Raw genomic sequence first — 13941 nt, forward strand, 5'->3', positions numbered from 1 at the left:
GAACTGGAGCATACATTCATGGAAAATGACCTAAAATAGATGAAATGTTCGCTCAAAGTGTAACTAACCTCTGTCTCATTTTTATTTCTCAGAGGTCTTGGTATTGATAGAATTCTGAAGAACTTTATCAAGGTTCACTGTGACCCCGCAAACCTGGTACTGGTTCTCAATGTTAGCTCAACAGAAGTGGTGGGTATGATAATAATTGTGTTGACGATTGATGTTTTTTTTTGGTTTTTTTTTCATAGGGATGTACAAAAATCATTCCCATATAAGAAGCTTGGATTTATATGCTCACACTATATTTAGTGATGTAATAATGTTTAATTTATGTTGTGTTCATGTTGAAAAATAAAAAAAATCAGTATTTCTGTATATGTAAAATATCTTTCAGAACAGGGCCAATGACAAATTCAAATATCAAATTCCAGGCTGGAAAAAAGTGGCCCTTATTTCACTTTTAGCAGATTTCCATGTACATATTTTGGTAATGTACAGTGTTTACGTATTCATGAGGTGAAACTCTTCACCATAGATACAAAGAAAAACTGTACAGGTATACATTATAGCCAAGATTTTTGTCTGTTTGATCAAACTGATGAACATGTGTTCACATTTTCTGATGGGAATGTATTGAAGGTTCTTCTCATGTGTGTTATCAGGACTACTTGACAGAGCAGTTAGAGATTGAAGGTGTGAAACCACTGCCCAAGGTGATCACCAACGAGTACAATGCCTCAGACAGGTCAGTGTCATACAGATATGACATACATATGTCTTAGTCATCACAGTCTCTGTTTTCTGGCTTAATGGTTAGTGCGTCCGCCTCAAAGTCGGGAAACCCAGGATCAAACCCGGGTTGGGGCATACCAAAGATTGTAAAAATGGTACTTGTTGCTGTCTCATTAGGCACAGTACATGTACATTTACACATGCCTCATGACCCCTTGTGGTTATATGATTGAACGGCCTCCGTGGCTCAGTCAGTTAGTGCGCTAGCGCAGCGTAATGGCCCAGGAGTCTTTCACCAATGCGGTCACTGTGAGTTCAAGTCCAGCTCATGCTGGCTTCGTCTCAGGCCGTAAGTGGGAAGGTCTTGCAGTAACCAGCGGATGGTCGTGGGTTTCCCCTGGGGTCTGCCAGGTTTCCTCCCACCATAATACTGGCTGCCGTCATATAAGTGAAATATTCTTAAGGATGGGGTAAAACACCAATCAAATAAATAAATAAAATAAATATATGATTGAAAAAATGATAAGTAAATATACGATGTAAAACCCAAAGCATACACATTGTGATAGGTGGATTATTACAGGATAAAGACAGGCCTAAGCAAGCAATAAGTGCATTTGTACACCTTCAAACTGTCATCGATTATATTTTGCTTGACTCTATTAAGTACTGCAGCTAGTTCATTCAAGTTACAGGTTAGTCACTGTCTTCATTAGATCATTCAAGGAGATCTCAGCACACATCTGTAGTCACATGTTTGTAAATTGATGCGGTATGATCATCAATTTAAGATGTACATTCTGATTGCTCACAGCAGTGCCTTTACATCTGGCATTTCATTGTTAGAAGTGTGTTACATGCATTTGGAGTGAGCTTGAATTGCTCACCAAAGATGCCAGTCATGAGCCCTGAAGGAGTTACAGAATGACTATGAGATTAAATGATTATTTAAAAGCCAATATTATCAAGGTGAACCTGTGCAATGGCAGAAATGAGACAGGCCCTGTCTTTTGAAGATACGATCTGCTTTTCTTTCAGACAGTCCATTTATCTCCAAGGAGGTGTTTTATTTATCACCTCCCGCATTCTGGTTGTGGATTTGCTGACAGATCGGGTCCCTATTGATCATGTGACAGGAATACTGGTCTACAAAGCTCATAAGTACGCGTGTGCTTCATCTAAAAGAAATGTCTTCATTCATATTGTTGCTTATTCATTGTGTTAGTAAAATTTTATTTAATCTTTGCTACTCAAGCTAGAATGAGCGACACATGAACGTGCACTATCTGATATATTCAGATAAAGGTTTGAGGTGCATGTATATTTTTTTCTTCTTTTTTAAAGCCTGACAATCAAATGATTTGTTTCATTTCCATAATGAGTGAAAAAGACACACATCAGCATTAAATTGTGAGTTACGTTTAGAAGAATGCCGGAAATACCAAACATCCCTCTGTTTGCAGGAGAACCCACACTTGTTTGACATGATGTGTGAACCCTAATGCATTTGCTTATCAGTAAAGTTTTCATGATGTTCTTATTTTTGTATGACAGGATTATAGATTCTTGCCAAGAGGCCTTTATTCTGCGACTGTATCGACAGAAGAACAACGTGAGTAAAATGCATCTAGGTAGACGGCTTCAGGCATGTTTCCTTCTCAAACGCATTGTACAGGGGTGTTGTTTGTTGGTGCACTGTGGTTGTTGTTTAACTTTAATAGTAGATATTTATAATGGTGTTATCAGAATTTTTATGTAATGGAGTAATTAAGTGCATGCGTGTACCTTCATTTAAGCTTCGATTTTATCAACAGTAAAAACAATGAATTTTACACCTGTTATTGAAGAGTTACAGGCAGGCAGTCTCAGAGGATGTTATAGATTATTATGTAGCAGATTGCTAACATCCTTATTCCCCATGGATCTATTTATTTATTTATTTATTTACTTATTTATTTGATTGGTGTTTTGTGCCGTACTCAAGAATGTTTCAATTATACGACGGCGGCCAGCATTATGGTGGGTGGAAACTGGGCACAGCCCGGGGGAAACCCACGACCATCCGCAGGCTGCTAGCAGACCTTCCCACGTAAGGCCGGAGAGGAAGCCAGCATGAGCTGGACTTGAACTCACGGCGACCACACCCATGGATCTAGTGAACGAGATGGCTAGACAGAAATTAAACAACATGGGAGCTTTTTAAATTTTTTTGTAAATACACAAAAAAAGATTCATGAATGTGTTGTTGAACAGGTACATACACCATTCAAGATATGCAGATTATTATGAAAGATGACATATGTCTGAATGAATAAATAAATAATTGAATATATTTTACATGCACAATGAATAAACTTTGTTTTCAGACTGGTTTTATCAAGGCCTTCTCTGACAGCCCAGAGTCTTTTACATCTGGTTTTTGTCAAGTGGAAAGGGTGATGAAAAGTTTGTTTGTACGAAAACTCTTCTTGTGGCCAAGATTTCATGCTAACGTTGTTTCATGCATGGAACAACATCAGGTAAGGATTATGAAGGGCCATTTTCTTTACTGCACGATTATATTGAGTTTTGCACCTATTGTGTTTAGAGGGATACAGAAACAATTCTGATTGGCTGCCTAGCCTATGCTAGCCTAAATTTTAGGTATGACAGATTTATTCAAGTCTGACCAAGACTGCAGGGTTTGACCCAGGAAACCCAACCTTAACTCTTCAACCATTTCAACTGGCTCTGCAACCAATATTTTCAAACATTCTGAGAGAACTATGGGATGTAGAGAAATAATTTGCACAGTTTTATGAGGCTTGCATATTTAATGATACAAACAATTAATTTTAGTGTCATTTTCATAATAATTGTATGCAAAACTTCCACTGAAAAGTGTGCTTTAAAAGGTTGAAGATTTACTATATATCCACTCAGCCAGTTAGTGTTGATTCTGTATCCCTTTAAAGGGAATTTTCATGACCCAAATAAATTTCATTTATCAGATCCAGCCATTTGTGGACTACACCTCCGTAACATTTTAATAGGCTTAATAACAACATAGGATTCAGTTTAAACACAAGTACATTTACTGAAAGTATCAATCTTCTATCTATTGACCAATGAGTACGCAGACCTGAATCCAGATTTGGCTTGAAGTTAAAAGGTAACTAGCCAGGGGCTGTGGTTTGCTCTGGTCATTTTAATTTTCTTCCTCCAAACAATTTTTCAATAAAGCACTTATCACCGGAAATTACCAGAAATTGAGGTCCAGATCTGAATGTGTGTTTATTAAGTAGAAAGCAGTGTTAAAATTAATTAACAGCCTTTTTTGTTTCAAAGAACGCATGTTGTCATTGTCAGCTTTCCGTGAAGGTCACCAACTTTGTATTAACATCTTACAGGTTTATCATAGTATTAAAGCCGTGAATTTAACACTAGAGGTAGCCTAACAGGAGATCAAAGTCTGGTCTTTGCCCTATTTTATCAAGCTAGTTTAAAATATTTATATTTATTGAGATGATTATTTACTTTTACATTTGGTAATTAATTTGGATCACGTACGTCAAAGTATCAGTGGGCTTTTTTTTCAGTTTCCAAATGTGCATTGTGGGTGTATATTTTCAGTACATGTAGCATATGTATCAGTTATAATTTTCTTTCTCTTTTTTTTCAGTTTCCAAATGTGCACTTTGTGACTGATATATTCTTGAGTACAGCATAAAACACCAGTCAAATAAATAAATACATCACATGCTCTTCCCCGGTCACATATTTATATAATCCTGGTGATGTTGGATTTCAGATTGATGTAGTGGAAGTTCAGCTTCATTTGACTCCAGCCATGATGGCGTGTCAGTCAGCCATTTTAGACCTCATTAATGCCTGTTTGAAGGAACTAAAAAGATGTACACCAGCTGTAAGTTTATTCTGCAGTACAGTACTATGATTGTGACCTGGCACATTTAGGAGCCAGATGTGCTAGATTCAATGTAGGCATGGCTATATTATGATGAAAATAAATCTGTACTGTTTTTATATCTGGGTTTATGTATAACTAATGACCTCAGATTTCACCAAAAAAACGTGCATCTTTAGAGGCAAATGATGGTCATAAAGTATAACGTTTGGTTTCTGAAACAAAAAATACATTTTTCCAGTGAGAAATCATCCTACTTTCCAAACAAACCTCAATGTTGCGTTTTTAAAGTCAGTAAAACTCTTGAATCTGGCAAAATGTGCAGCTGAGTCAGCAGGCATATTTTAGGTCGCTTATTGTAAACATCACCAATGCGGTTGCTCTGAGTTAAAGTCCAGCTCACACTGGCTTCCTCTCCGGCCGTGCGTGGGAAGGTCTGGCAGCAACCTGCGGATGGTTGTGGGTTTCCCCCCGGGCTGTGCCCGGTTTCCACCCACCATAATACTGGCCGCTGTCGTATAAGTGAAATATTCTTGAGTACGGCGTAAAACACCAATCAAATAATTAAACAAATATTGTAAACATGCTTTATATTCAATTAGCAATCATCCACATAATTTTTTTAAAAAAATTTTATTATCAAATCTAGTCCCCTTCTATGTGGTGATTTGAGGCGTTTGTATAAAAGTGAGAGTTGTAAGGTGCTTAACAAGGTTATTAGCATGGTGTAGTGGTGTCATTTCCTTTGATTCTTCCTGTTTTGCTTCCTTCAAATACTCGCCTGAGGCTGCATGGTTATGAGTAAAATATGATCTTGCTAAATATAGCCACCAAATATAATTACACGTTTACTTGATATTTTTACAAATGCATGGGGCAGTAATTGTTCTTTAAATGGTCAACCTGCCTAGATGCATCAACAAAGGATTATTGTCAAAGTTTGCTACATGCAGACCTCATATTCGTGTAAATGTACACATTTATTTCATTTATTTGTAGGTATTGAACGTAAGAAATAGTTCCGAAACTTAATGAATGGCGACTTCAGAATACCTAATACTTAATGTTTGATGGGATTAATATAACGGCGGATAATCTGCTGCACTAACAGAATAACTTCTGTCATCACTAGGGCAACAGACTTTCTGTTAAGTTAAACAGATTAATTTTGAGCCTTTGTCACATGTTAACATGCATTCATGCACTTGTTTTATGGTGTCAAGCTGTTCCTCACGTTATGGTTATAGCTTGCAGACGTACATGTGTACATGCTGTTAAATGTAGAATGTGTAAAGTGAATGTGTACATTTCATTTGTTTTACAATCCCACCAGATTGACAGCGATGAAGTAACAGTAGAAAATGCCCTCACTCGTAACTTTGATCAAGTTCTCCGCCTTCAGCTCGATCCAATTTGGCACCAGCTAGGCCCAAAGACAAAACAGCTGGTTTCTGATCTGAAAACACTTCGTCTGGTTTTGAGGTAAGCAATACAGCTGAGCTATACCGAATACACCAGACATTACTGTACTGAATTCTGGGACTTACTACACATTTATTTATTGAGCATCAAGCAAGAAATGCATGGTTTGATTTTGTATGTACAGTGTACATATGCAGCCTATGTCACACAATTCACTCTGTCAAAAAACCTTTTAGCTCTCGATTTTCAGTGTGGTTTCTTATAGTGGATAGACAGATATAAAATGGATTTTGCAGTTTAGGTGTTAAACTGATTCATTTTGGGCCAGACATTTATGAGCAGAGAACTGAGAACGGCTGCCCGTATCATGTTGGGCAGGATACTGCAGTAACTTGTCAGGGTGAGCTGGCAAGAGTAGCGTCTCAGGAGAGTCAGTGCTTGAAGAAAAAAATATTGTGACATTGCAGTATTTTATTCTTGGCAAAGTCAGATTTATTACAAAAATATCTTCCCAAAATCTGAATGAAATGGGGCCTACGTGGCTCAGTTGGTTAGCGCGCTAGCGCAGCGTAATGACCCAGGAGTCTCTCACCAATGCGGTCGCTGTGAGTTCAAGTCTAGCTCATGCTGGCTTCCTCTCCGGCCGTATGTGGGAAGGTCTGCCAGCAACCTGTGGATGGTCGTGGGTTTCCCCGGGCTGTGCCTGGTTTCCGCCCACCATAATGCTGGCCGCCGTCATATAAGTGAAATATTCTTGAGTACGGCGTAAAACACCAATCAAAAAAAAAAAAAAAAAAAAATCTGAATGAAACAGTCTGTTATCAATCAGAAGATCCTGATATGTTCGGTAATTTCCCTGAAGTCGGTACAGCTTATACCGTCGCAGGACGAGGACGAACAGGATCGCTAAAACACGACGCTTGTGTGCACGTACATCGCCCTGACTGAGTGAGAAAATAAAAGAAACATCGTCCCTTTGAACACAGAACAGAGCTGATACTCTCTGGTTGGGTATCAGGCATTTTTGTTTGTATTTTTTCATTTTCACATTGTTTAATACCGATGATACAGGAGAGCTCCTAGGTTTTGTGACGTCACCCTAGATAGCTATAACATGGCAAAATGGCATCACCCAGCGATTGGCTAAATAGTGACAATTGTTTGCTATTTATTTTGTTGATAAGCCATGTAAAATTTTAAAAATATTGTTAGAACATTTCTAGAATACTACTTTATTAATTAGGCTTTATGCTTACTTTAATGTGAATGTTATGGGTTGTATCTTAGAAAATACTGCTAGTACTGAACTCAGATTTTGCAGGCATGTACTGTACATTGACATGAGTCGGATGGTCCATCATTTTTACAATAATTACAAAATTCCTGACTTGATTTATGCATACATGTAAAGCATGAAGTTGATTTTAAAAAAATACCTGTTGAAGAATGTAGCAGGTCATTTCCACAATTTGGCTTGCTTCTGTATTGAATAAAATTTAGCTGGCCATCAGACATTTCCTAAACAAATCTGGATCTGTTTATGGGATAGACAGTTCTGTCAACCTGGCATAAAACATCTGTAGACCAGTGGTGTTCTGAAGGTGAGGATGCCAGATGCTTAAATCCGCAAAGCTAACTGGTCCCTCCATTCAGAAAAAGTCTGTGCCAGCAGTTGAATTGAGGAAGTGACAGTGACAGTCTAGATGATGAAATGAAATATTGTTGAGTAATTTAAATAAATCCAGGGACATGTCGTGTATAATGTTGACATTTTGCTTTGTCTTCAGACACTTAACCCAGTATGACTGTGTGACCTTCTACAGCCTCGTCAAATCTATCAGGTATTATTAACTGCAGCATTTTAATTGAAAGTGGTTACCATAGTATTTTGCTTTCTTTATAAAGAAAAAGGCATAATTTTTGTATTGTAGGTTTGTAGGAAATCTACAAAGGAAAGAATTTTTATGTATACAGAATGCTTTTAGGCCTGTAGCCATCATCACTGGCACTGTTCAGGGAAGCCTTAACTCTTAAATCATTCATGTTTTGTGTACATTTTTTCCCACAAATGTTTTGCTTCTTGTAAAGTTAGAAAGTTTTTCATGAGAAATTAAGTACCAGTTTATGAAGTCTGTTTAAAATTTACAGATCGAGTGAAAAAACTTTTGGACAGAACTCTGGATGGCTTTTCCTTGATGCGGCTGACAGTTTATTTGTGGTAAAGTAAACAGGCATGACCAAATTGGAATGTCACAAGTCTGACCAGATTGGAATGTCACAAAAATAATTAGGTTGAGTTGTTCCAAATCTCACCAAATTTTCATGTCACAAATTTGACCAAGTAGGCATGTCTCTACATGGACCACAGTCTCTACAGTTGTCACAAATCTGACCAAATTGTGCAGTCATAAATCTGACCAAATTAAGATGTCTCAAATCTTACCAAGTTTGACCCTCTCAAATCTGACCAAATTGTGCAGTCATAAATCTGACTAAATAAGGATGTCACAAATCTTACCAAGTTTGGCCCTCTCAAATCTGACCAAATTGAGATGTCACAAATCTGACCTCATTATGTTTTTACAAATTTGACCAAACTGTGTTGTCACAAATCTGACCACGTTGTGTTTTTACAAATTTGACCAAACTGTGTTGTCACAAATCTGATCAAATAGTGTTTTTCAAATCCAGTAAACACTGGCTTTCAAGTTTCCATTGGGAGAATTATTAAAACACATATTAATGAGGTTGAATGTGTGAGTGTTTTAGCTGGAGCTTTAAACCACTTGAGAGGTTTTGTCAGACACTCTGGGTTCCTCTACCAATAACCCTGACGACCATCACATACATGCCATGTGTACTAAGTGAAAAGTTCTTGAGAACGGCATTGTATACAAATCAGTAAATCAATTTTCATTTCTATTCACTCAAATCACACAGTTCATTAACAGGCAACCAACTTACACCTGTAGGTCTACCACTTCAGTGACAAAACTATTTGTAAATGTTTACATGTATCAGTCATTAATAGCACACATTAATGGTGTAACAGACTTGTGTATATAGCAAATAGACTTATCTGATTTTCACCAAGAAAGATAGTATAAAAAGCGGTATAAAAAATATCTACATGTAATCATTCTTATTAAGGGTTTGTTCTTCTGTTAAAAGAGTTAGTGTATACAAGTTGGCAGCTTGTAGTGTATACAAGAGTTAGTGTATACAAGTTGGCAGCTTGTAGTGTATACAAGAATGAGTGTATACAAGTTGGTGGCTTGTGGTGTATACAAGAGTGAGTGTATACAAGTTGGCGACTTGTAGTGTATACAAGAGTGGGTGTATACAAGTTGGCGACTTGTAGTGTATACAAGAGTGAGTGTATACAAGTTGGCAGCTTGTAGTGTATACAAGAATGAGTGTATACAAGTTGGTGGCTTGTAGTGTATACAAGAGTGAGTGTATACAAGTTGGCGACTTGTAGTGTATACAAGAGTGGGTGCATACAAGTTGGCGGCTTGTAGTGTATACAAGAGTTAGTGTATACAAGTTGGCAGCTTGTAGTGTATACAAGAGTTAGTGTATACAAGTTGGCAGCTTGTAGTGTATACAAGAGTTAGTGTATACAAGTTGGCGGCTTGTAGTGTATGCAAGAGTTAGTGTATACAAGTTGGCGGCTTGTAGTGTATACAAGAGTTAGTGTATACAAGTTGGCGGCTGCGGTCTGTTTTCAGCATGCAAAAGAGAGAATCTATGGACCTGAAGATACAATGAAGAAGGCCAAGGTTGCAGAAGAAACTACAAGACAACAAGAAAACAGAGGTATGCTCTGGCTTATGTTTTGGATAGGAAGTTTTCTCAAAAGCTGGAAATGCAGGTAGTTTACTTCAGCAACATACTGCTATCATGTGAAGTGCAAAATACTCAAGTACAGCATAAAACCACAAAAGTTTGAGCAAGAACTGACAATTCATTTTGAAAAATAGAATGTTAAAATAAAGTTACCTGACTGTGTATTTTTTGCTTCTTAAAGCTCTGTTTACTGTACCTTTGTTAAGGTTTTCTGCTTTTCTCAATCTAGTTCCAATCCTAGAACAGTGTCCTAAGTGGGAGGCCTTGTCAGAAATCCTGGCAGAGATAGAGGAGGAAAATGTTAAGCAGGGTTTATCTTCAAGTCAGGGGAGAACACTCATTGCTGCGGAGGATGACAGGACCTGCACTCAAATAAAGGATGTGAGTTATGGTATTACGGCACCTTGCTACCAGAAACATGTTAGCATTTTACTGTGTACAGTATTGCCACATATATATTGTACTTGTATCTCTGACATTTTATGATTTCACTTTATGCAGTAGTTCTGGCATAAGGCTGATATATTGCTGATGTTGCATTGAGACATAATCATTCATTCTGTAGCTCTTGACACAACCTATCATGGTTTGATTCATTAGTCTGTGAGAGGTGACCGGTTCAAATCCAGTTCTTGAAGGATACGTGATATGTATGGTTTTAGTTTTTTAATATGAAGTTTAGGATGTGTTCTAATATATACTAGTACAAAAAAATTCTCAACCTTGTTTTTTGTGTTATAAATAGCTTTAATCTGCAGCTTACCTAAGACCCCAGCAATTTGTCCAGAAACTGTTATAGCAGCTGATGTGCGGATGTGATGTTAGTGCTGTCAAAACAACTCTGTAGGATAAAGTGTCCAAATTAAGGGTGCTAAGCTGAGGCTTAAAATATGCTTCAAAAATGAAAATGAAAAAAAAAAAATGGTATGATAACTATAACTTTAATTTTGGCGTTGCTTTTTGTGAATCTTTTATTGATTTGATGTCATTTGTGAATAGCATTCCCTTTAATGTGGGCACTGCGATTTCCTTCACTTATACATCTGACTACTGCTTGCAAAAATCCAGGGCTACAAGTCTTATTTCTTGTAAACTTTTTCATAAAAGATGGATGCCTAGGCTATCGCACCATAAGTTGACATCAGTTATGAGAAATGAACAAAAAACACTTTTGTGAAAGTGAGCCAGAACTTGCTACCAATGAGGTTGTGTGCTAAAATCAGGCTCCTGCCACCAATGAGATTGTGTGCTAAAATCAGGCTCCTGCCACCAGTGAGGTTGTGTGCTAGCATCCAGGTTCTGCTATGAATGAGGTTGTGTGCTAAATCAAGCTCCTGCCACCAGTGAGGTTGTGTACTTCAGGTTTGGCTGCAGTTTTGAGGCAGGAGGTTGTTTGTTATGTAACTGGGATCCGTGACTCTGGTGAAATGCATTGGTGTTCTCTAAATTCTGCCTGGTTTTCTTTTGCAATAAACCTGAAAGCCATCATATATGTATCACTGAAATGGCATTAACCTCAATCACAGAAGGGGCCTCCGTGGCTCAGTCAGTTAGCCCGCTAGCGCAGCGTAATGACCCAGGAGCCTCTCACCAATGTGGTCGCTGTGAGTTCAAGTCCAGCTCATGCTGGCTTCCTCTCCAGCCGTAAGTGGGAAGGTCTGCCAGCAACCTGCGGATGGTCGTTGGTTTCCCCCGGGCTGTGCCCGGTTTCCACCCACCATAATGCTGGCCGCCGTCGTATAAGTGAAATATTCTTGAGTACGGCGTAAAACACCAATAAAAAAAAAAAAAAAAATCAATCACAGAAATAAATAATTGAATGAATCACCAATAAATTAAACAACTAAATACTATTGTGGTTGTTGCCAGTATCTCTGTGAGGGAGGGTCCACCATCTTAGCCAGGATGTACAACAAATATGTGGCCTTGAAGCTGGGGTTACAGGAGGTCTCGGAGAAGGTAAACTCTGTGAACGTAGCGAAAAGACATCTGTGACTCAGTGAAGGTGTGATCTTTGACTCTTGGGATTCTGTGACTCAGATTTCGTTGGCTGTATAAATGGGATTAGTGCAAGTGGGATCTGTGACTATGACGTAGGGATCTGTGACTCCGTAACTGGGATCTGTGACTCTACACCTGGAATGTGGGACTATAACTGGGATCTGTGGCTCTACACCTGGAATGTGGGACTATAACTGGGATCTGTGACTCTACACCTGAATATGGGACTATAACTGGGATGTGGGAACTATAACTGGGATCTTTGACCCTATAACCAAGATCTGTGACTCTATAATTGTTATCTGTCACACTATAATTAGGATCTGTGACTACATGTACAAATGATATCTGTGACTCTATAACTGGGGAAGGTGACTCTATAACAATGAAAGTGGAATATATTTCTCACTGGAAAAAGCTTTGAGTTTTGTCTTTTCACAAAAACAGAAAACTTCACGTCGAGTTACAGGTATAAAACGTGACACCTACTTGCCAAAGCTTCACTGTAAAATTTAATTAGACATCAAGCAAAATCAGCTGGTGTATCACTGAAAGAAACTTGTGTACATCTGAAATATGTTTCTGCGCAGCTGAAATAACCTGGCTGACGGCTAATATGAGCTTCTGTACAGCTAAAATAAGCTAAAGTCTTGTATATTGCTGTAAATAAGCTTCATATGCTGCTTGAATCATCAGTCAAGCATGGAGTGAGCTCTGATATACTTGATTACTTAAGGTGTTTCTTGCTTCTCTATTTCTATCCACTATGCAGAAAGAGCTTGACAAATATCCAAACAAAAGTAAAGGAAGAGGAAAGATGACAAAGAAGCCTGTGGAGAAACCTGAACAAAGCAGCTGTGAATATACACTGACTCAGATGGTTGGGAAGATCGATGATAACACCAGCAGCAGAGCTAATCCAGTATGTTGTATTTAATAAATCCATAAAGTCATAAATCAGGTTTAGGAGCACATTAAAGGGAACATAAAGTCAGCCACTAAAGCTGAATTAATTAAGGAAGTAGTGTTCCAGAAACGTTCTAAAATATTTAATAGCAAGCAATCGTCGGTACGTAGCCACTCATTTTTTGACGCCATTTAGCCATGTTATAGTTATCTAGAGTGACGTCACAAAACCTAGGACCTCTCCTCTACCATCAGTAATAAACAATGTGACAGTGAGAAAATGCAAACCAAAACGCTTAGTGCCCAATCAGAGATTATGAGCTCTGTTCCATGTTGAATGGGCCGATGTTTCTTTTAGTTTAGCGCTCGGTCTGGACGATGTTCGTGAACACAAGCGTCGTGTTTTAGCGGTCCTGCTGGTCCTTGTTCTGCATGGGTGTAAGCATTTCCTCTAGCTGATCGTACCGACTTCAGGGAATTCACCGAACATAGCAGGTCCTTCTGATTGATAACAGACTGTTTCATTCAGATCTTGGGAAGATATTTTTGTAATAAATCTGACTTTGCTAAGGAAAAATAATGCAAAGTCACAGTATTGTTTTTTTAGCAATGACTCTCCCGAGGCGGTTTTCTTGCCAGCTCACCCTGACAAGTTACTACAGTATCCTGCCCAACATGTGCGCTTTATGACCCGTCATACAGCCATTCTCAGTTCCCTACTCATAAATGTCTGGTCCAAAATGCATCAATTTAACACTTAAACTAACTGCAAAATCCAATTTGTTACATCGATATCTGTCTATCCACTATAAGAAACCACACTGACAATGGAGAGCTAAAAGGTTTTTTGATGTGACACCCAATTATCACATGACGCTTTCAGGGCCGGTGATTGGCCAAGTTCATAGGCGTTTCTACAACATGGCTAACTGGAGTGAATTGTCTGTCAGTGCCATATCTCCACTGCTGAACTTCTTCTTCTCAGCTTTCTGAAGTTTTTTTTCACATATTTTTCTGTGACAGCTGTGTCCTTTTTTATCATTTTTTCTATGTACATATAGTGGCAGACTTTATGTTCACTTTAGCAGCCTCTGGAGCAGTGAAATGAAACCTGCTTTTGGTTGATG

The 13941-nt window shown here is 38.3% G+C and overlaps 1 protein-coding gene across 1 annotated transcript in view; it reads left to right on the forward strand.

Annotated features, from left to right (window-relative positions):
- The window catches only part of LOC135470321 (DNA repair endonuclease XPF-like), a 29841-nt gene that overhangs the window by 3769 nt on the left and 12131 nt on the right, over window positions 1-13941 (forward strand). The window contains exons 3-15 of the mRNA XM_064749183.1: window positions 93-189; window positions 663-745; window positions 1771-1893; window positions 2287-2344; window positions 3099-3251; window positions 4523-4636; window positions 5970-6118; window positions 7846-7899; window positions 8207-8276; window positions 9790-9877; window positions 10137-10288; window positions 11777-11866; window positions 12681-12830. Coding sequence (XP_064605253.1) covers window positions 93-189; window positions 663-745; window positions 1771-1893; window positions 2287-2344; window positions 3099-3251; window positions 4523-4636; window positions 5970-6118; window positions 7846-7899; window positions 8207-8276; window positions 9790-9877; window positions 10137-10288; window positions 11777-11866; window positions 12681-12830 — 1381 coding nt within the window. The remainder of the gene's footprint in view (window positions 1-92; window positions 190-662; window positions 746-1770; window positions 1894-2286; window positions 2345-3098; window positions 3252-4522; window positions 4637-5969; window positions 6119-7845; window positions 7900-8206; window positions 8277-9789; window positions 9878-10136; window positions 10289-11776; window positions 11867-12680; window positions 12831-13941) is intronic.

The sequence above is a fragment of the Liolophura sinensis genome, chromosome 7 (genome assembly GCF_032854445.1).
Source record: "Liolophura sinensis isolate JHLJ2023 chromosome 7, CUHK_Ljap_v2, whole genome shotgun sequence".
Classification (NCBI taxonomy): Eukaryota; Metazoa; Mollusca; class Polyplacophora; order Chitonida; family Chitonidae; genus Liolophura; species Liolophura sinensis.